The 24235-nt window shown below is 39.6% G+C and overlaps 1 protein-coding gene across 1 annotated transcript in view; it reads right to left on the bottom strand.

Moving 5' to 3' along the window:
- Positions 1–24235, bottom strand: part of KaiR1D (Kainate-type ionotropic glutamate receptor subunit 1D) — a 1638136-nt gene that overhangs the window by 430828 nt on the left and 1183073 nt on the right. Inside the window, exon 20 of the mRNA XM_089592467.1 lies at positions 7354–7488. Coding sequence (XP_089448593.1) covers positions 7354–7488 — 135 coding nt within the window. The remainder of the gene's footprint in view (positions 1–7353; positions 7489–24235) is intronic.

Below are 24235 nucleotides of genomic sequence, written 5' to 3'. Positions count from 1 at the left end.
CTCATACTTAAATGTAACTTTAAAACAAGTATAAAAAAACCTAATCTAAAATTCTAATGCAATTCAATTTACCTAAATAAGAACTCTCATGAAAATTTTTCAAAATGAGTACATAATACAATAAAAATAGTATTTTTTCATATCTCTTTATTTTTTTCTCTTTCCAGATTATCCAACTTTGTTGTTAACTCCAATTTGTGTTTAATATTTATACAAAAACCTACATTTCAGATATTTTTAATTTGAACAGCAATCAACTCATTAGTTCTTTGAAAATCGAAAATGTATGGAACATAATTATTTAGTTGAAATGAGAATAGAAAGCTTTTTCAACAACGCCCTTTCTTACAACAGCATAACTCTTACATTCTTTTGTGCATTTTTCGCAATTAGAAAAACGTGGGCATTCACAGGCAAGAATAAAATTATCTCATAACCCATAATTATTATTATCATTAAAAATAAATATAACACAAGAAGAAAATGTTTTTTTTTTCGAAGCATATGCATTAGTTTTATAATAAAGTCCCAAACTCAATAATCTATTAAGCTTATAACACTTATTATAATCAAACGGGATATTTCTCCTACTTAAAAAATTAAAAACATCCTCTAAAACAGCTTTATTCACTGTACCTACCACATACATGTCATAGACAATTTTCTTCAATTTGCGTCTATATGTGCCCCTTTTTTTAATACTTTTGCAATTATAATAAACATCAGTTACATCTTCTAACAGTTTTTCTTTTATTTCTGTAAAATGTAGATGTATTATAATAGAAGAGCAAATTTGAAGCTCAGAACTATTTGAACCATAAACATACGTTTTTAAAATTTCTATTCAAATTATCAAAAAAGAAACAAGTCATAACCCAGAGAGGACCAAATTTTTCTACCTCGCTAGCTAAGTGAAGTAACAAATGCACAGTATACGTAATGCTCTTTGGTTCGTACAAGTTTTCAAATTGTCTTACAAATTCTGATAACAAATTTTTGCATCATCTATGATTTTTTGGCTTATACAAGATGCATTTGACAGACTGATTCCGAAAACGAATAAAATGAAATGTTCGAAATATTTTTTTGACATTATTCCTTTTAACAGAGGCAGACTATACGCTAGTTAAAATAATTTCAATTCTAATGCTTTCCAATATTTATAATCATTTACTTGTCTACGAATACTTTGAGTGAACGATGGCATTTGAATTGCTTTTATTCTAGTATTAATCATATCAATGTAAGCATATAGGGAAGAGGGATGCGTGCGACTTGTCTCATCGAACCAGTAAAACATAACTTTTTTCATGATCCCTTGGAGCACGCAATGCATCTTGTCGATTGCCGTTGATTTAACATAAATTTTGACATGTAAGCTTAATGGAGAAGGGCCTTTTATTCCTATACAAAATTTTCAGATTCGTGAGCTTGTTTTGCAAGTATTTTTGTCTTCTCTGTAGTCCTACAATTTAAGTTTTTAACAAATGGGTACGTCTGCACATTCTCAACCCTTACAGTTTTAATTGTATAGTTTTGACAGCCATTTTTACCATTGTATTGTGTCATATTTAAAAATAAAGCCTTTGCTAGCATATCACACGGGCCACTGATAATTATTCCTCTAACATGAATCGATTTAATACCAAGGAATGTTTTCAAGTAAACGCCATTGTATGATTTTTTAAAATCGTCTTTGACGACAGATGTAAATAAAACAGAATTAGGTTTCTTCGCACCAACCAAAATTCCAGCAACGATCAAGTTTTTTTTTTTTAATTCGGATGTTATAGGGTAATTCGTTAATCATTAAATAAAATGGCCAATTACTTAATTTTGAAGATTAAAATATTGGAATACCATCACTAAGCAATGTAAATGTCACATTCTTGGGATTTTTTTAAAAACTGTCTAGCAAAAATTTGTATATAGAGCCATCAAAAATATCCTCATAATTTGAATCTACCTCTCTTTGTCTCAAAAATCTGTAATTTAAATTTTGACGGAAATCTTCTCTTTTGAAAATCGATTCTAGTTAAAAAATTATAGATATATCTAAAAAAAAATATTTTTCTTTCTCACTACAAGTCGGGCAAATGTCTACATGATTTTTAATTTTCAAGTGACAATGTTTACAATAATAGTGCCAATTGAGAGGATAGTCTATACTGGTGAAAAATTTTTTCAGTTTGTACACGATTTTGACGCAATTATGCGGCTTAATGCAATGCGAATTTATAAGAGACAATATATCAGCTAAAAGTGATCCCGTACTATTATGACCCGTGAATAACGTTAATATAGAAACAAAACTTTCCCCTAATGTTATTGGTGCTCCAGCGTAAATTGGTTTGTTTGACTTGTCAATTTCTTCGTCATCACTATCATCAATGTCTGATTCCTCACTTTTACTATTGGTCGTTGTTTCGATTATATTTGATGAAGGGCTGTGTGTTGAAAAAACTTCACTGTCTTCTGTTACATCTATTTGTTGATCTAAAAGAGGTAGGTCATATTCGTAGGGATTCGTTGCTTGGCGTATCCTCACTGTCATTTGTCTCATACTGGTCAGATTCATCCAAAATTAAGTCACAGAATTAAAAAAATGTTATTTGAACACCGAATAACTTTATAATAAAACTTGTATTCTGCATTGCGTGCATTGCATGGCAGTTGATTAGATCACCTGTGACAAGGAACTGGCACCAATTAGATATGTCGTTCACAAGCCACTCGGCACACTGAAATAAATGTTGAAATTGACACATTGGATTTGGAAGTCAGGTATCAAGCCTCTGCCAATGCCCTGCAAACTCACTGCGATAGAGCCTGAGCTTTGTGTTGCTCACACGTAACTGCTGGCACGGTGGAGCTTGAAGCCGGCTATCACGCCTCTGCCGAGGCCCCGCAAGTACACCTCACCTGTGAATAGATTGGCGTGGATGGGCACACTAAGAGAAAGCTCGAGCTTTGTATTGCTCCAATGTATCTGCCGACACGGTGGATCTTGAAGCCAGCTAGCACGCCTCTGCTGTGGCCCCACAAGCACACAGCTTCGGCAGAAAATGACAAAAACTGAACACGCAAGTGTGAAAAATTGTTTAAAGTTTCGAATGAAGACATCAAAAAAATCAGCATAATTCTTGAAATTGTACAAACAAGAAAAATAGAGGACAAAGAACTGCAAAAAAAATAATAATCTAAAAATCACCTTGACAAACTTCAGCAGTAGAAGCAGCAGCAGCAGCAGCAGATCTCGAAACGATGACAACAATAACCCATTTGACTACAGAAAAAAGCTTGGTACCATTAGGAGAAAAATCATTGACTAGAGTTATGAAGTGGAAGCTCAACATGTTCAAGCTATCGTACTTTAAAAAGCCGTAACAAATCGTACGAAAATAATGGATGACATTATTGGGAAAAAAAATTTAAGAAAAATGTCACCAACGGGAAAAAAAGATTGAGAGCCGATACCAGAAGATATTTATGACGATGTTTTTGAATTTGTTACAATGAACACAAAAATAAAGAAAAGAATAAATAGAACAGAATATCGACAAACATTAACATTATATTTCACCTCTTTAAGAAACAAAAAAGTCAACATCAAAAAAGGAAGTGACCTCAAATTAGGAGATGAAAGTGATGATAAAGGCCAGCAAAAAATGAAAAACAGGTAAAGCGACAAAAAAAAAACATCAATTAAAGTCGAAAAAACGTCACCAAAAAAAAAAGGGTTCAAAAAAAGACGAGAGTTCATCGGAAAGTAGCGATGATTTCAAGATGGCAGAAAAAGAACTGGATAGAAAAAAGATGGAATTGCAGATGCAGCTTCAAGCAGAGCTTAAGAAAATTGAAAACATGAAAAAAAATAATCTAAAAAGCAAATGCAGATGGGGATGGAAGGAGTTTACTTTTTTTACGCGGGTTGTCAACTTGAAAAAAGAATTGAAGCGACATATTTTTTTTAACACAATATCTTTGATACATTGCATTTTCAAAGAATCCAAAGTAGGAGAGAAATAAAAAGCAAACTCCTTGTAATAAGTAGTCTGTGCAGTTAAGGGTGTATAAGATACCTCTTGTACGCTAGAGTGACGTTTCAAACAAAATTTTTGTCAAGTGTTCTAAATACATAATAATAACATTACTAATAAATTATAAACACATAGTGTGGCTGAATGAAGAAAAAATTTTGTTTAAACAAATCGCTTAATTATTTCTAAATAATTTCCATTAAAAAAAAGTCTACTTAACACTTCTTAACTTGTATAATTGCTTTTCGTTTCCGATCCAAAACCTTTCACTCCCTTGAGAAATTAATTATCTACATTCATGATTTATTTTTAATGAGAAATATTGGTTATTTATGGAAAAAAATAATTTTTTATGATAACTTTTCTATTAAGTAGTTTTTTTTCCATAAATCTTACTAATGTATAAACCAAAGTCGCTAAAACCGTTGTAATCGCTAACCACGAAAACTACTGAACCAATTTTGCTGAAATTTTGCATACAGATTCTTTACGATTCCAAAATAGTTTTTGCATAGTTTTTTTCTTGAAAAAGTTAATAACAGTAGCGATAAATAAGCTCAAAGATTTGCTAAAACAAGCTAGCTTTGCGCTTTAGTTCAGTAAGATCCGCTAGGTGGCATCGAGGTAAAATTGAAGCCACCCGCAACCAAAGATAGTGAAGAGTGGTTCCAAGATGCCCCATCAAATGAACTATCATTGTAGTCAATCATCGACACTACCCCAAGAACAGAGGAGTCCGTCGTTCAGCTGGGTATTCCAGTTACCGATGACACTTTTCTTTCATGGGCAAGCGAAATTGAATTTGGTTTTACCCTACATCTTCAAAATAGTTGAATCCTACAGAAAAATAGGCGTTTGGAACGTCAACATCTCTGGTGGAATACCAGAAAACGTTTCAAGCCAGAGCATAACCCACTCCAGCATTTCAGAGCTTTGTGGCCGTTCAACCATCTGACCTGGTACCGTCAGAGAATTTGCTACTTCAAATGCGAGCCTGAAAATACAGCCATAAAAAGTACAAACAGCCTCAAAGGTCTTCTGTTTAGTGGTCGTTCCAATGGCATATCTACAGAGAAGGTGTTCTCCAGGCCCACTTTCCTGACTGCCGATGAGCGGTTGGTCATCTGGGAAACGACCCTTTCCTTACTGTATGGTTTCCGTACAAAGAATAAGTGCCAAGCTACCTGCAGCTGGCTCTTCATCATCAAAAATCATAATAAGGAATGGCTGCAAGATTCACCACGGGGCCTTTTCAGGGCCATTATAAGTATTTACGTTTCCTACTCAACCATCAATCTCATCGGTTTATTTAAGGGCCACCTAAGTTTAAATTACCTTGCCAACTAATACATTTTCACTACGATTTCCGGAGACGATTCGTCGACTCAAAGACTATGTAAAGCCAGCCACTATTAAACCAAGTCAGTGATTCACTGGCAGACGTCACGAGCATAGTTGTTCGTCACAAAGCTGAGAACTGCGGTGACTGATGACTCTATATTAACCTCTCAACTTTAAGAATCCAACCAGGAATCACCGATATTCTATAAGGTCTGCGCTGGGAGAGCCTAACAGCTATGAAGAAAAAATAATAAACGTGAGCCAACTGGATAGTCTCCAATGGGCGAGCATCACAAACCAACCTTTCCACCTTAGATCACCAAAACAACTGAGTCTAAAAAAAAGGTGCTTTAGTCCTAATAAACCATCTTAAATAACCGTCTTCAACGTTATACCAGGAGATGTTGGGAGGGAGCTCTACAACTAGCTCCAAAGCTTCAAACCCTGAGGTATCCAGGCAGTCACGTTCGCTGGAAACTTCAGTCAACAAAAGACTTTACTTAAGAAGCTCATCGGTCCTTTTTAGATTCCTTGAATGTCGAACTACCTTGCCAACAAATGTATTACAACCTAATAAAGTAAAAAAAAAAAGCCTTTAGTGCTTACAAGAGTCTGAACTATGCCAAAAGTCACAAAAAGTCGTATTGAAAGGAAAAATTCAAATGCATCTTATGAATGCAATTTTTGGTGACAAGAAAATGACGAATTTTATTTCACAAGTATACATAAACTGTCAAAACTTTTTTTTCTTGATCCCCGTTTAAACTCTAAGATCTTACTTGAGCATAGCGAGAAAGGCTCATTGAACTCCCCACTCACTTACACTATGCTACATGCGCTTAGAGCTATGTAGCTGTAGTCGACATTTCAGCTCCTATTTTCGTATGATCACATATGCAGGCAAATGATGAGGCACTTAAAACAATGACAAAAAGCAAGCTCCTGTCCTACTATTGCAGTCAGCTTTCTCTGTACTAATATCTGCTATACATTTATCAACACGCACACAAATATGTGCAGGCATGCATGTATACAGGAACTCTTTTAATCACAGTTTTCTTATCTATTAGATGAATATTCTAGTGCTTTGAATTTTTATTAAGGTTATTTAAAAAGTAAAAAAGGCCTTTTAAAATTTAGGGTGAAACAAAAGATTATTGAAAGTAGCTGAAAGTTAATCGCTTATCAATTTTAAATGTTAAAATAAATAACTTGTATTCATTTATAGAAAAGTTAAAGAGAAAATAAAAAGTGCACTTTAGTTCTTAGGAAGAGGCTTACTTACTTGTATTTTTAGAATTTTTTTTGGTTAATTCAAACGAACTTTTAACAGTAATTACATAACTCACAAAAGTATTACGTCTTAAGAACAAAAAATTTTGTTTATTCAAGTTTTTACAGAAAGTTTTAGCTGGGGTTTCTCTTAAAGAATGTTTTTTTTTGTAGATCTGGATACTCACACGTATATTGTTAAGGAATAGTTTTAAATTCAAAGATGATTAAAAATAGATTTTCAAGAAGCAACTCTCTGATCCTTGTAAATGCTTTGTTTACTCAGAAATTATCAACAAATGCCTCCTAATGCATACTAAACTGTAATAAAAAAAAAAAAAACTTTTATGGCTGCTTAATCCGAGTTTCATTAAATATCAATCATAAAAGACGATTTTTTGAGCTAAAAATATTTTAGCTTCCTTAATTTATTAAAATAAGAAATATTATACCCTTTTGATATCTAAAATTTGTTGCTTATAACGATCAGTCCTTATGTCTTACGAAAACAAACGCTAATAGGGCGTAAATGATTAAAAGCCAATTGAAATTGGGAAGCCTTATAAGAATTGATAAATATTACTAGCGATCGTAAAAGTTAAATTATGTTAAGTAAAAATATATTATGTATGCAAGGCCATTGCGACTTTTATACAAAAATTATTGTTATAATAATAATAAAAAAAAATTGTTTACTAACCTCGGAGCTATATCAGAGCCTTGCTGCATCAATGATCCGATCGTAAACCAAAGTGAGTTTAACAGTGTGTACTCGTTTTCTATTATGGCTTGGCTACCCATACTATTTACATTCTCCCACTCGTATGGACTGAACCTTTATAAAGTAATGATTGAAATATATTAGAAGTGTAAAACAAGTTTAAATATTTCTTGTGATAGTTGTTTTTGTTGATGTATTTTATTAGCTAACTATTAAATAATAGTAGCTGGGAGTATTTTACACAAAAATATATTTCATACATATGACATTAACATTATGTTATAAAAATATGAACATTTACACATTCTGTATGAATATAATCATTCCTAATAAGTTACGTAGGAGTATGACAAGATAAGTTTAAGAAAGCAGACGAATTCTCAGCGACCATGCTACCACTTACTTTAGATTTACACACTTCAATTCTCAAATATTGAAAAATTAGTATTTATTGCTGGCATGTTTGACAAATTACGGTGGAATAATGTATCTGCTCCACATTCTATAGCTTTACCGATAAATCTAGGCTGAAAAGTCATGAGATCAACGAAAACAAGGCGTGTGTATGCCAAAAATGCTACAAAAAAAAATTTTTGATTGCTCAGTGTTCGAGTAATGGTATCATCGTAAGGTTAACAGCAAGCCACATTTTTTCTTTCTGGTGTATTCTTCAAACTGAGCAGAGCTGCCAACAGTGAGACATTGGTTACTGATATTTCCTCATTTAATAGAAGATAGCAAGCAGCGTTGGAAGTTCTTTGTGGCTAAGATATTAGAGCACCTAATTTCCGTCTTGAAGGCTTAAGTTTAAGACTTCATTTCCTCAATCTCTACCAGGTAGCTCTGTGGTGTGTTTATATGACATGATAACTAAGATATCATATCAGTAGATAATTATTGTAGTACCTTCTTCCTTGGCATGCACATTTTCAGATAACGCTGAAGGACAACGATACCTCAAAAAGGGAGGTGGGTGGGAGACTGATTCACACTAAAATCATCTAATAAATAATTATGAATAAAAATTATTAAATTAACATAGCGAATTAAAGTCGCTTACGTATATATGTGTGGTGGCACCCACTGGCCAAAATAAAAATTTTGGCTTTGTACTGGAACTAGCAGCTTGTCCCGCAAGTACTGTACGTGGAAGCGCACACATAGCAAATGCTCACCGCTTTACTTAAGCCACTCTCTTAGCAGCGCCCATCCTTATGTAGTGAACACTGCTTACAGCCACTTACTCACGACTTGACCAGCGTTAACAACGGCACCCACTTGTCCACTACGTCCACGAGAATCCCAAAGTTATTCTGTCTTTCGATGTTTAATAGAATTGTACTCAATCAAGCCTAAATTGGTACCAACTGTCTTATCTCTGTGTCATTCTGCTTCTTACCTTTGACATCCTAGAGCATGGAGACAAACCTACTACACGAAACATCTCCAAATCTGTACCTGTAGCCATTAAACAAAGACAGACAAGACGTAGCGTTGCTAAGGTAGGATACTTACTTGGTGTCAAGTTTTAAATATGCATGAAAAATTATATTTTTCGAATACACTATCATCCTGTTATTCATACCCTGAATTTAATGCTTTTTAAACGTGACTACCTTGATTCCAGTTTTTAATTAAAATGTGTTATAAACAAATTATTTATCAGCAATAAATTATACAGTTTCTTATTGTAAGTGCTAAGTTATTACTCGTACCATTTTACGGTCTTCATAGACAAAATAACTGTGAAAAGAGTTAGACTTTCATGATAAATATGAATGGTATTTAATAAACAATAGATAGTTTAAAGGAAATAAAAATTTTTCAACTTTCAATACTAAATCTTACTTAATATCTAGTTAATTAACTGAATTTAATTTAAAAAAACTATTGTATACGCCTAACTCTACCGTTTCTCATTATTATTTAAGCCTACATTTGGTGGCATAGTTTGGAGCTCAAAGAAAAAAATAAGATGATAGAAAATTAGAACATGATCTTATTTTTAATTTTTTCAACCTTGTGTCATAAGTCAAATATGCTATCAAGAAATTAACTGATTTACTTATTGTTTAATGAAACAGATACTTAAAATTCATCATGTTACATGAATAAAGCAGTGTTAACACTTGGTTGATTAGGCAGGAAAATCAAATTTATCTAACTGAGAGCCTCCTGAAAAATGAGCTGTAAGCTTAAGTCTTATTTAACTCAGCAAATTATGTAGTTTACATCATACGAGTATAGTATAAGTCAACTTTTTAACGGATAGTTAAATAGGAAATTATTTCATAAAAAAAAAAAAAACGTATAAGTAACATATACATCGTTGTTACGGTTTTCGTACGAGTTATTTTAATAAAAAATAATTGTTGACTGTGTGAGGGTCGTGATTATACATAGATATATTTTTTATATAGCAACGTATATGATTACAAAAGAGTTCTTTCACGTGACATCATATATTCATGTATAGTAAGTATTTATGGATTCACGTTTAAGAGGAATAGAAGATAATGAGGCACTCGTAGGCACGAAGTTGAGTTCATATTACCCCCAATCCGTATGACGAGAGTCTTCAGTGAGAGTGTGTAGGAAAGTAGTCAGATTCTCAATGCCCCTAACTCGTGATACACAACGTCCCAAAGTATATTAATAAATATATATTGATTAACTCTCTTGTGCTCCTATTGGCCGCGGTAAGTCGTCGATGCCCCAGGATCGCTCCAGTTCGTACTGCCCTGGAGATCCTCTGGTCCTTCAGCTTCCTTATCTAGAGAATAGCATCCGTTTTAAATGCCCCGAAGATTCACTATTCATCCCAGGAACACAAGAGAGGTGTATCTGGTAGACGGGGAAAACTAGGGGACTGCATTAGTCTCTTTGTCATTCATTTAGTCAGAGTTATATATAAATAAAATAGGTATTATGAAAGATAGTAATCAAATATATGAGTATAATTTCGCTCTTTATTGCTATATATAAAATTACAACAGTTCTTTGAAGAGCTGAACTTCCTAATCAAAGCGCCAGACTAGTTGCTGGTGGCAAAAGTCATAAACATGGGCTGGCGTGGGCCTTTTATACCCTCCTGAGAAGCGGCGTTGGCGGCTTTGATTGGGTGGCTCAAATATAACAGTTGCGTGCTCTAGTATAAGGTATATATCCACGTCGTACGTTTAATTATTTAGGCCCTTTAACATTTTTTCATGGTGCGAATATTCAAATCCACGATAGCTTCGGTTTAATGGTATATTTAAATATTTTAAATAAGATTGAAATTTACTTGTGACCTTACGACTGTGGAGATTTCTCATTTTTTTAACAACTGTAGTTTGCAATATTTTGATTTCATTAAGACATAAAAAAAATATAATTATTGAGGCTAGTTAAATAAAAGACACATTTAGGATTTTTAATGAGCTTAATTACTAAGCATTTTATCACAAACATTTGTTGAAAAGTGTCATTCAAGTTACGTAGTTAAATAATAAAAAAGTGCTAAAGATTATAAAATAAAGCCAATAAGGGAAAGAAAATAAATGTGGAGCCTTAAGCAGTTCTGAAATTAGAATAAATGAAAAAACTGGAAAACATGCTTTTAGCACGCACTAAAAATTACAAAATAATTCGGACATTTAGTTTGATGACTTAAATGTTTTCCCTTTGCCAAATCTTTATTAGATTGCAAGTAAACATAAACAATTTCAGTTCGTAATAAACGTTTAATAATAACCTATGTGAAATGGTCTTAAGTAGGTAATCGTGCTAATTAAATATTTGCTTTGATTTATTATGAAAATAAAGCGTAAGGCGTTTATGTAATTATTACTCTTTTTGGACAAAGCACTCCACGCTTTTTTTTATAATTAATTATAGTAAATATTCAATAAAGATGACTACCTGCTAATAACTTTTTCGTACAAGTAATTAATTATTGTTCATCACGAACTGAAAGTGTTAATGTTTACTCGCAATTCAATAAAGATTTGGGAAATTAAAAACTCTTGAGTCATCAAACTTAATATCCGAATTATTTTGAAACTTTAAGTGCGTGATAAGAGCGTGTTTTTTAGTTTTTTTAAATTTATTATTATTTTATACTTTTCAGTCTTGTAGATGGTCGACGCCCCCCAAGCTCCATGTAGGGGAGCAAGGCTTATTACAATAGGGTTGCGCTTGGTGCCCTAAGGTGACACTAGCGACATAATACTTTTCACCACCCTCGTACCATCCAGCCCTTGGCGCCTATCCTACCTTGACTTTGGTGGAATCTCATAGAATCAAAGTCCAATCTTCATATTTCTCTCGTCAAACCTTATCGATTGATACCTATGACATGATAATTTGGTAAGAAAATGTTATTTCACATTATTTCCAGCGAACCCTTTCATTTCACCCCTAAATCATAGGGCTGCATTTTAAATAGCCAATCCATCACGTTGGGACGGCCTCCCTGTAGTGTTAAGACCACGTCATTATTTTTTTCGTATCCCATTAAGCAAACCCTTTTATTTAATACCCGTATCATGGGGGTGTATTTCAAATAGCCAATCCACCATCTTGAACGTCTGCCATTATGTATTTAAGTCACGTGACTATTTTATCGTACTCCTGACAGCAAACTCGTTAATTTAATACCCATATCATTTGTATTTTAAATAGCCTGTCCACCATCTTAGACCTCCACCATATTGGATTTGAGTCACGTGACTATTTTTTTCGTATTCTTGACAGCAAACCCTTTCATTTGATACCAATATCATGAGGGTGGATTTCAAACAGACAGTCCACCATCTCCGGGAGGCCACCATATTGGATTAGTAATAACATTTCTTAGGTAGTCATGTATTGTCATCAGAGCTTAGAGCGGTGAAAAATTTTATCCTAATTGAAGACCTGGAAGTAGGTCAAATTAAGATTCCAAGATTTCCTTACATACATAGTTAGTTTTAAGTGAAGCTAATAAAAAAGTGTTAAAAACATTAAAGTCTTTTTTTTGTAGAACATATATTTTGTATGCTGTTTGTAGTATAATACTGTCTAGTACACGTGTGGTGGTTCCCGCTGGCCAAAGCGCTAAACAAAAATCGCGCCGCAAACAACAACTTATCCCGCGAGCGCAATGGTAGCACGTGCCATCTGCAGGAGAAGAAGCTCTCTAGAGCACCCACCTTTAGGTGGCGAGTGCAGCCCACGACACAGACAGCTTTCGACTCTACCAGCGTTGACATCGGCACGCGCCCGTCCACTTCGAACGGAGCTACGACCAATTCAAGTTTTTACCTTACAATTTGTTTGTACTTAATAAAGAGTTTCCTTTTCTTATGAGCTTTTGTTAACTTTGCTTCAGCCTGTCACGCAACCTCCGTCGTCCTCGAGCTCCGGGGTAAGCTCCTCGTGTTAAACCCCAAACACATACATAAATGAAAACAAACTTAGTAATATTGACGTTTGACTGCTGTTGTATATGAAAATTTTTACTAAATGAAATAACATAAACCGTAAATCCCTAACATTTTTATATACTCTTGACACAGCAAGGCTTTCAAAAAATTTCATGTGTGGTTTGAACAAAAACTAGCATATTTTAAGGTCCAGAACAAATAATTTAATAACACTGACTTTTAATTGTTAAAAGTTTTTGTTTGCATTTCTTTGAAGCAATTTCTAGATTATGACCAAATTGAGCTAAAATTTTGTAGTCCCTATTGTATTTTTCCTAAAAAAAATATTTACAATGTCTTGAATATTTTATTTTTTAAGAAAAATATCATTACTGCGATAAAAATGCTTTATAGAAATTTTGATTTATTTTTACGTTGATATCATATACTGACTATGAAAATGACCATTAGTCTACTGTATGACCCCCGTCCGGACCACTGTCTTGGCCGGTATTTGAATTGCCCGGTCTCACCAACCAATCGCCCGTCCTGCATTTGGAGAGGTCTCTAGCGGGAGCAGGGTGTGTGGCGCCCTCCGAGCGGTGGGTGCGTCTAGAGTCAGTCGTCTTTGAAGAGTCAACTCGGCATCATCGTTTTTTTCTCTCCTACGTCTTGTCTCGTCTACACAGTGTTCTTTTACTTGATATTATACTTGTACCGAATCGAATAAGCTGATTTTAGACAAAAGAATACCCAAGGGCGAGTGAAGTTGATTTATCCGCCCAACATTTGGTCTTTCGAGCTGGATCACGCGTCACAGCAGTGTGAGGATCATCTGGTTGCAACGCTGATCGTTATCATGGACGACTACACTATGTCTTTGCTCGCAACGCAGCGATCACTCAGGAACGTCATCGCCCGATTCTCACAGACCGCCATTGACACCCAGGATAATCAGTGGACCCTAGGTCTTGTCGAAGCTCGGCTCGAGTTTCTTGACGAGTATTGGCGTGACTTCCAGGCTAACCATGTAGCCCTGCTCGAAGTGGCCACAACCACCACGGCTGATGCTGTGGGTTACGTGTACGCCTCAGCTGAGACCGACTATATTGCTGCACGGTCCCGCATCTACGACCACCACAGCCGTCTACAGCCGAAGCCGCCTAATTTCCCAGCTCTTTCAACCGATCTTACTCAGCGTCGTGGGCCAAGACTGTAGTCCATCAGCATCCCTCAGTTTTCTGGTGGGCGGGAGGACTGGGAGTCCTTCCGCGACCTGTTCAAAGCCCTAGTCAACAACGAGCCTCAACTGACCGACGTCGAGCGCCTCTACTATTTAAAGTCGCTCGTGCAAGGGGACGCCAAGGTTGCTCTCGACACCGTTCAGACTGTTGGCACCAACTACAGCATTGCATGGAGCCTCCTCGAGACGCGGTATGAGCACCGCCGGTTGCTTGTGCACGATCAACTCTCGGCGTTGCGCAGCATCAAACCCATGCTTGAAGAGTCCGCTAAAGGTCTACAGACACTGCTGGACACCCTTAAACGCCATCAAGACCAACTCCGCGCTCTAGGTCGCCCTGTGGACCACTGGGACGATTGGTTCGTCTCACTTGCTGCCACGAGCTTGGATCCATCGACTAGACGGGCCTGGGAGGATGAGTTGGAGAAGCTTGAGGCATCCAGCCAGGAGCTAGAAGTTAACATAGACACGTTTTCTGTCTTGGCGTCTTTCTTTTGTCACGAGTGTCGCGCTCTCCGCTCTGTTGAAGCTTCTCGCGTAACACGCACTCCTGTGCCCTCCAGCTCACGTACTACGGCACCCTCTTCAGCCACCCGGAGCTTTCACACCCTTGCAACTCAAGAAAGCTCGCCTACCTGCCCTACCTGTCATGGTGCTCACTATCTAGGCCACAGCGGCGAGTTCCAGGGCTTAAGCGCAACGGCCAATGAGAACGTCATGTTCCACAAAAGGCTCTGTTTCAATTGCTTGAAGCGGGGGCATTCCGTCAAAGATTGTCCGTCCAAGTCCATCTGCCAACACTGCCGCGCCACCCACCACAGCCTTCTGCATGATGGGCATTAGCGTCAAGCTGAGCGCCATAACGATACTACCCTAGAGAAGCACGCCAAACGTGAGGACAAGGTTACTCCGAAGCCGGTGATGGCAACCTGAAGCCCCAACGATGACTAGCGGTGCTCCTAACCGCCCTTGTTCAGCTCAGTGGCCACACCGGGTGCACAGTAATTGTCAGAGCGCTCCTTGATCAGTGTTCTGAGATCACCGTAGTGTCAGCGCGAGTGTCCCACCGACTTGAGGCACCAATGGAGGTGTCTACCATCAGCCTCTCCGGACTCAGGGGCCATCCTATTGTCCGGTCAACGGCGAGAGTGCAGCTCACCCTCGTGCCACGAGACAACACTACTTTGATCACGCTGTCAGCCCTGTGTCTGAAACGCCTCGGGCTCTACACCCCTGCAATGTCTTTGGATCCATCAGTCCGGCAGCATTGGAAATCCAATGACCTCGCAGATCCCACCTTCGCCGAGCGAGGTTGAACTTCTCCTCAGCGCTGACGTCTATTCTCGTCTGCTCAAACCCGAGTCCATGCAGCATGGTGAGATCTTTGGTCAGCGCACAGTTGTGGGCTGGGTTCTCACGGGCTGGGCGCCCGGACGCTCATCAATCTCCGTTCTCTCCTACTCAAACCTACGAGACAAAGCTGCCCCAGCCTGGCATCAGAAACTTGTCTCCCTACTGCAACGCTTTTGGGAGCTCAAGGACCTTCCACAGGCACGCCGTCAGTTGCCCGCTGACATTGAATGCGAGCGGACTTTCTCTGACCATTGGCGTGACGAGAATGGTCGCTACATAGTGAGGCTTCCCTCGAAGCAGGACGCCCTCCATCTCCTCGGCGACAGTCTACAGAGTGCCCAAGCATCCTTGAGGTCCCTGCAAGCTCGCCTTCATCGGAACCCAGATATGGCAATCGAGTACTCTCGATTCATAGACGAGTACGTCGCGCTGGGCCATATGAGGCCATTGTCCAATGCTCTGGTCTCCGCGCCGACTTGTCCCGTGTACTACATCCCGCACCATGGCATCTGGCAGCGCGGGGATTTAGGATCAAGGCTGCACGTCGTCTTTAATGCCATGCACGCGACCTCGAGTGGCTACAGTCTCAACGATGTCCTGCACACCGGGCCGAGGTTCCAGGCAGCCTTGCCAACGGTCCTGCTACGCCGGCGTCAACATCGCTTCGCGTTCTGCACCGACGCCCAGATGATGTATCGCCAAATTCAAGTTAACCCTCAGGAAGTTAACCTGCAACGCATCGTGTGGAGCCCCGACCCAAGCATTACGCCTACACACTATCAGCTGCTCACAGTCACTTACGGCGTTTCTTGTTCGCCTTATTTGTCACTGCGCGTCATCCAGCAATTGTGCAAGGATGAAGGCCACAGGTGGCCTGGAGCTGCAACTGCTGCCATGCGTGATCGCTATGCAGATGACATTCTATTCGGTGCTGACAACCTCGATGCTGCACACGAACTCCGAAACTAGCTTATCTGCCTGTTGCGAGCTGGAGGGTTTCCGTTGAGGAAATGGGTAGCAAACGTGCCTGAGCTCTTAGACAACCTCCCAAAAGAAGAGCGCCTTCGCTCCACTTGGCAAGAGCTAGCCACTAATGGTTTTGTGAGTGAACTCGGTGTTAGCTGGGATCCAGCCTCAGACCATTTCCGTCTTACTCCTCCCCGAGTTCAGGCTCAAGACACGAAGCGGACAATTCTCGCCGGTCTGGCAAGGCTTTCTGATCCGTGTGGCTGGCTGGCCCCTACCATCCTGAACGCCAAGTTTCTGCTCCAGGATTTATGGCGCGCTGGACTCGACTGGGATAAGGTCGTGCCACCGTCAATGGCCCACTGGTGGTCAGCTTTCGCCTCTGAGCTTCAGGCGATCCATGGGTTTGCTATCTCACGCTGGACTGGATGGTCACCCAATTTGAATCTGCAGCTCCACGCCTTCTCCGATGCAAGCCGCAGCGCCATGGCAGCTGTAATTTTTTCTCGACTTACCGACTCTACAGGCTAAGTCCGCTGCCACATTTTTTTGGCTAAAACCAAGCTCGTTTCAATCCGAACTCTAAAGCCAGCTTCTTTGCCCCAGCCTTGGATGACGATATCTCGTTTTGAGCTCCGATTCGCACTACTCGCAGCCAAGCTGCTTCAATTGACATCAACGGAGCTCGATGTCCCTATCGAAAACTGCCGTGCGTGGACTAACTCCCAAATTGTCCTGCGCTGTCTTCGTTCCGTGGAGCCCACAGGGAATGCCTTGGTCAACAACTATGTTGCCCACATCCAGGAGCTACTATTGTCTAACATCTGGTGCTACGTGCCAACCTCATCAAATCCAGCTGATGTCACGTCCCGCGGCGCTGATTCCGGCCAACTTCATCTACAGAGCTCGTGGGGGCATGGTCCAGCCTGGCTGTCGAATGGCACGGAGTGTTGGCCGCACGAGGATTTAGTTACACAGCCATCGACGCCTGTAACCTGCTGCATCTTTCAGCGGCCCGAAGCCCATCTGCTCGATTGATTCTCCGACCTTGGCACCTTGCTCCGGGTTCTTGTCCGTTTGCGCCGATGGGTTCGTGCTCGCCTCGGTTGGACACGTGACCGGCCAGTGACACCCTTCTTGACCACGATCGAGCTAAAAGATGCGTTCCTGGCCTGTGTTTGTCTAAGTCAAGAGAGCGCCTTCGTGAGGGAGCATTCGCTCCTTTGACTCGGGCCTCCCCTACCGAAGAATCATCCACTAGCCTCCGTTGCTGCGTTTATCCACACTGATGGAGTCCTCCGGGTTGGCGGGCGGATGTAGCACTCTGCGCTGACCTACGATGAGCAGCATCCTCCGATCATGCACGGCTCCTGCAACCTATCTCGCCTCGTCTTGTCCTGGGCGCATTCTCGCGCGTTACATGGAGGTTTCAGGGTCTCAAGCGCTTACGTTGCAAGACGCGCCTGGATCATTGGCGGTACTGGTCGAATCAAGACTTTTTTGAGGCATTGTCTCCTTTGCGCTCGCTTGCGAGCACGGCCTGCGTCTCAACAGATGGCCCCCCTTCCTCGGCCCAGGGTCACATCCTTTTGCGCCCTTGGTTGTACTGGGGTTGACTATGCAGGCCCCTTTGACTTACTCGCCACCAGAGGACAAGGGATCCGCACTTCAAAGGGGTACATCGCCCTCTTTATGTGCTTGACCACGAGGGCCGTGCACCTCGAGCTGGTTGGAGATCTCTCTGCTGCCTCGTTCTTGGCTGCTCTCACGCGCTTCTCTGGCCGCCGAGGCCGTCCATCCGAGCTATGGAGCGACAACGCTACCTGTTTTCGTCAAGCTGACCACAAACTCTGGGAAGCACAGCAGCAGGTCGAGCTGGAGGGCGAGCTCATCGCTGGGACCCTAGCTAACCAAGGTATCGATTAGCGCTTAATTCCGCCTGGAGCTCCTCACTTTGGCGGTCTCTGGGGGGCCGGCGTTAAGTCCGTCAAGGGACACCTCCGACGTGTCATTGGCAGCCGACACCTCACTTACAAGGAGCTCTCAACAGTGTTAGTTAGCATCGAAATGGTGCTCAATAGTTGACCCTTAGTCCCACTCTCTGGAGAAGCCGATAACCTCAAAGTGCTGACGCCCGGCTATTTCATTATTGGAGCCCCTCTAAACTCTATCATCGAGGCCCCTCCTGCAGAGCAGTGCCTCGACAGGCTTGTCCATTGGGAGCTTGTCCGCAGCCTTCGAGCTCAGTTTTGGACGCGCTGGAGCCAGGAATACCTTAACACCCTCCAGCAGCACCCTAAGTGGGCCACTCCACCCCGAAATTTCGCCGTTGGAGACGTCGCAGCTGTCCTCGATTCTACCCTCCTTTCCGTGGTCGGCCGCTGGCCTCTTGGACGGATCCTCCGTGTGCACCCGGGCCACGACGGGTTAGTTCAAGCCGCCATCATCAGAACCTCCACTGGCGAGTACCTCCGGCCAGTCACCAAGCTCGCACTCCTGCTGGTCGAGACCACGAGTGGGCGTCCTTCATCACTTGTCCACAGTGCTCCAGATGACACGCGTACGGCGGGCGAGACTACTGTTTTATTCCAGGAACAAGGCAGGCAGGATGTTTGACCTCCGTCCGGACCACTGTCTTGGCCGGTATTTGAATTGCCCGGTCTCACGAACCAATCGCCCGTCCTGCATTTAGAGAGGTCTCTAGTGGGAGCAGGGTGTGTGGTGCCCTTCAAGCGGTGGGCGCGTCTGGAGTCAGTCGTCTTTGAAGAGTCAACTCGGCATCATCGTTTTTTCCTCTCCTACGTTTTGTCTCGTCTACAGAGTATTATTTCACTTGATATTATACTTGTACCGAATCGAATAAACTGACTTTAGACAAGAGAAGACCCAAGGGCGAGTGAAGTTGATTCATCCGCCCAACATCGACTATCCAAGGCAACAGTCTAACATTTCAAAAAATCTTAATGCAATTCGTATCGTTACCAAACGGTATTACAGGCTTGTACCAATAAAAGAAGCGTTGGGTGCTCTTATAAATTCATTGAAAAATCGGAATTGTGATGCACTTAAAAAGAGTTAAATTTTAAAATTGCATGTATACTGTATATGTAACAGCTGTTGATTAATCAGACACCTTTGAAGACGATGGATGCTCAAAAATTTTACAAAAATTTACTAGATTTTTTAGCTTTACGAGTCCTTTAAAAAACAAACGTTACGGACTTTTATAAAAGCGTCAAGGAGTCAAGATTGTAACACTCAAAATTTGAATTTATGTACGCCACTACACCTTAATCACCGACGAAGCGACTACAAGGTCTGTCTGAAGAGTACCGGGCCTACCTCTACAACTCCACGCTAGCGTTATTCTCCATAACCCGGTGTGTGGCATCCTTTAAAATCATCCCTAATTAGTAAAACAACACAGTTACAGATATGTTCTTACTATTAAAAAAAGTCTTGGAACTCACTTTTAAAGATGGCCTTAAGTTCTTTTATCGCATTATTCTCAGTCCTGGAAAACCCGGTGACTGACGACCCTATATTAGTCTCTCGACTTTAAGCATTCAACCAGGAATCACTGATCCTCTCTAAGGTCTGTGCTGGGCAAACCTATAACAGATATAAAGGAAAAAAAAAACTTGAGCCAACGGGACAGCCTCCACTGGACAAGTATCACTAACCAATCTCCCCATCTCAGATCACCAGAACAACTGAATCTGCAAATAAAAAAGGTGCTTTAGGCACCAACGTCTTCGAAGTTATACCGGAAGACGTTGGGAAAGAGCACTACAACTAACTCTCAAGCTTCGGACTTTGTAATTTGTCTCCCGATCAGTCTGGGTCTTTAACAGCAGGCCAGAGAAGATCACCCTAAGGTATCCAGGCAGTCACAATTGCTGTTAACTGCAGTCAAAAAAGAGTTGACTTAAGAAGCTCACCGGTCTTTTTTAGGGCCATCAGACGTCGAACTACCTTGCCAACAAATATATTAGGACTTAACAAAGTTTACAGAAAACAGCCTTTAGGGGTCACAAAAATTTTAAGCATACCAAAAGTCACAAGAGGGTGGATTGGAAAATAAACTTCGAATGTATCTATTAAATACAATTTTACTTAGGCGTCAAGAAACTGACGTAGAAAATTTATCGATATTGGAACAGCAGCGTCAAAATCGACAAATAAAAAATCCATTACGTGAGAGATCAGCTTTTTATTGTACCCTCACAGCAATCTCTGAAATCTTTAAAGATCCTACTTTAGATTTTTAAATAAGTGGAGAATGTATTCGTATTTTTGTGGTAATAAAAAATGTAGGGTTTGAGGTCCAGGACTTTGCTCCTCTGGTAATAAAGTTGTGAGATAAGAGAAAAAAAATTTTTTTTTAATATAAATTTCTTAGAAGTTTAAGATCTTAACAGTTTCAAAAACTAGCCCTTTTCGTAAATTACACAAAAGAAACTGTGATTCAATGGCTCCTTATGGCCACCGATTATTTTATGGCATGAAGAACGCGCGGTACTTTTTAGCATGATTATTGTTTTGAATTTTTTCACCTTATTATTTGACCAACTAAACTATATGAATTCCGAAAAAATACGTTTTAAATAAAAAGATTCTTGTTTTGAGATGTGTCAGGAATATGTGTTAAATTTCTAACTAAAAACGTTTCACATTACATGTCAACACACTACGGTGTTTTATTTAGTAAGTCTCAGGCAAAGCCAAAACGGGGGGCTGCTAGTTATTTATAAGCACTTAAAATTTGCTTGGGTTGTTAATTACGGATTTTGTTGTAAGGGCAAATTAAAGGAAGTCAAGAGAGCTAATCGAATATGGTTGACGTAAGATTAAGAAATAAAGTTATAATTTAAAATTTTGGAACTTCTTTCTTTAATTTCTAAGTTTTATTTAACATGCATTCCAAACTAGCCTGAATTATCATACAAATAAATAAGTAAGTTGTCATTAATAAAATAGAAAAGTATGTCATGCTTTACACGCATTTGTGCTAATTATTTTGCTTTGTAAAACAAAGTTTGTTTTCCAAAATCTTTATTGCTCTAACTTGCAGCCCCCTAACTCGACTTTACCCAACACTTACGACGAATAGTATAAAACGATTTCAGTTATAAATTTCAAATCGATTTTTAACATATTTCGGCCCAAAACCCTTTTTATCAAAAGTATTTCTGTTCAGAATCCATGCAGTTTATTTGTCAAGTAATAAACTGTAAAAATGAAAAAAAGTTATTTACGTAACAAGTTCGGAAAAGACGTTTTTCCGCACGAGTAGTGATTAACTAACACGAGTGGCCAGAGTTAACAGGAACAAGTACTAGTTGATCGCCAGATACGAGTTACCGTCACCGGCCACGAGTGCAAGTCTATTACATGAGTGCGGGAAATCGTCCCGCATGAGTTGCGTACAAGTTTTTTTGCAATGTGTTAGGAAAATAGGTACAAAATAGGTATGAATTTTGATTTCCAGTGTGAAGCAAAATTTTTTCCGGTGTGTGGCAAAACCTTTGCCACAAACTTTTATCACACACTATACGACAAAAACCTTTGCCACAAACCTTTGTTGCACACAATGTAGAAAAATCGATTTACCACACTAATACCAGTGCGGAGAACACCCATTTTCCACACACTATTGCGAAATAGTAGTTTTCCTACGAGTTTAAAAAGTCTTTGTTTGCGAGCTGAGAGGTTTACGGCCCGAGCCGAAGACAAAGTCTATAACGAGGTTCGTGAAGGAGACTTTTTGATCGAGTATCGGAGAACTGCTTTTTTGCCTGAGGAAGTACCAGCATCCCAAAACCACCCGAGGGCAAAAAAATATAACAATGCTAAAACGTAACGGGCATTTTTAAGGTCATGAAATATTTGTTGGTCCTGGAAAAGGCCGATGATTTGTACGTTTTTGCAATCTAATGAAACAATGATTATTTGTTACATCTCTAAACACTTTGAACATATAAAAAATTAGATTTATAATTATAACTATCATCACAAAATTCTTTTATCCATAGTATTTTCAGTGTTACTTCCAGGAAAAATAAAAACATTATAATGATGTAGATCAATCGTTTTTAAAAGCCTAACATACAATTCTAAAATAAAAAAGCAATATTCCTTTATCTCCTTCTCTCCTTCACACACGTCGACCAATACGAAAGCCTCCCACGTCTTGATAACGTCCCAACCACCACATGTACAATCATTTTTTTGAGCTTCTATCTCGTGGTGCTAGCTCCTGCCTCTCCCGACGTCCTGATCTGCCGCACCTCAACTAGGGCCTGTCCCCGTAGAGCACGATTGACGATGTCTTCCACGCTCCCTTTTAACCCAAAGACTGTACCTTTTTGTTGCCTGGGGCAGCACTTGCCTCGACAGTAGGTAGGCCTTGTATAGACGTTCAGACTTAGACCCTAGGATATATGCCTCACAGCCTTTTGATCTCTCTTACTTGCTCTCTCTCATTGGCTGCTTTTCAAACCTAACGTCTCTATCTCTATTAAAAGCCATCGTCTTGTTATTTCACCGTCTACTGTTCACGGCTAGAAAGACTGGGAGAAGGATAATTTTTTTTAGGCTTTTCTTATCTTCTTTGTTATCTGAGCTACCAATGTAGTCTTTCACGCACGATCTGACAGAATTTTTAGGTTACTTTTCTTGATTACTTTTCTGTTTTTTTTCAAAACGAATCACGCTCCTAAAAAAGAGCAACAATAATACAAATACCCAGAATTTTATCTAGAAAATACGCACCATCTGAGAATTCCATGAAGCTCTGGCTCACCCCTGTTACTTGGCTATTGATAGCTCAGCTCCTCCTACCACCCTCTCTTTCAGATTTCGTACCTCTCATGTTCTCCCCTCCTATCGTTCCCGTTAGTCTCCTCTTGTTCCTTACCTGGGGCTTTATTTTAAGAAAGTTAAAAGGTGCATTTTTCACGTGACCTTTCCCAATTTCAGACAACTTATGTGATCAACGCATCGACACTCACAATTTATGTTATTCACCCACACACTCTACTTTTTTTCTCATCTATGTATTTCTTACCTTTCTGCTTAGACTCAGTCACAGCAAAAAGATAACAAAGTGGTCTTGGTTGTAAGGTGACTATTTTAATGGATAGCTTTATATGCATCCTCAGTGGGTAAATCGTTGCAACCCTGAATCATCTGACGTAAGGTAATTATAATATTTGGTAATGCTACATAAGTTAATGAAGGATTTAGTAAGCACTTTAGATCACAAGATAATAAATGTTCGCATTATTTATTAATGTTCCATTTGTTGAATCAATAAAAAAAGTAGCAACCTCTTAAACACCAAAAACCCAACCCATTAAAGCTCAAACGTTTGTAGGCTCTCGCGACCCGACCCTTTGGGCTCGCTTATACCAAAAACTGTGTTGCGCAAGTTCAAAAAGACGTTGAACGGCAGCAGCACAACGATGAGCGAACAGCAACTTGTACTTTAAATTCGTACAGTCCGATGTCACGTTGAGCTGTAAAAGCCAGTAAGAGTGGGCTACGAGAGCCAAACAATCGGCCTCTTAGAGCACAAAGTTTGGGCTCTACGCGCTAAGTAGCAGGAGGGGACCAGGATAGCCAAGTGAGGGACCTGCTAGAGCCTGCAGTTACACTTAGCTTGGTACAACTATGTACCAACTTTTTTTGTCATACACAAGTAAGTAGTTTTTTGATGTATTTATTATTTAATAGCAAATAAAAATATCTAAGATTATAATATACGTATATATATATACATATATTAACTAACGTGGTGACTATAAAACGTTTGTATCGATGTGATATGATATTTAAAATGTATTAATTAAAGGGTACAATTATCAAAAATTTCAGATTTATAAAAATCAACCGTATGAAAACATTTTCT

The sequence above is a fragment of the Copidosoma floridanum genome, unplaced genomic scaffold (assembly GCF_036245765.1).
Source record: "Copidosoma floridanum isolate Cflo_tuat_1 unplaced genomic scaffold, Cflo_Japanese_pri ptg000017l, whole genome shotgun sequence".
NCBI classification, from domain to species: domain Eukaryota; kingdom Metazoa; phylum Arthropoda; class Insecta; order Hymenoptera; family Encyrtidae; genus Copidosoma; species Copidosoma floridanum.
This window is presented reverse-complemented; position numbering and strand designations above follow the sequence as displayed.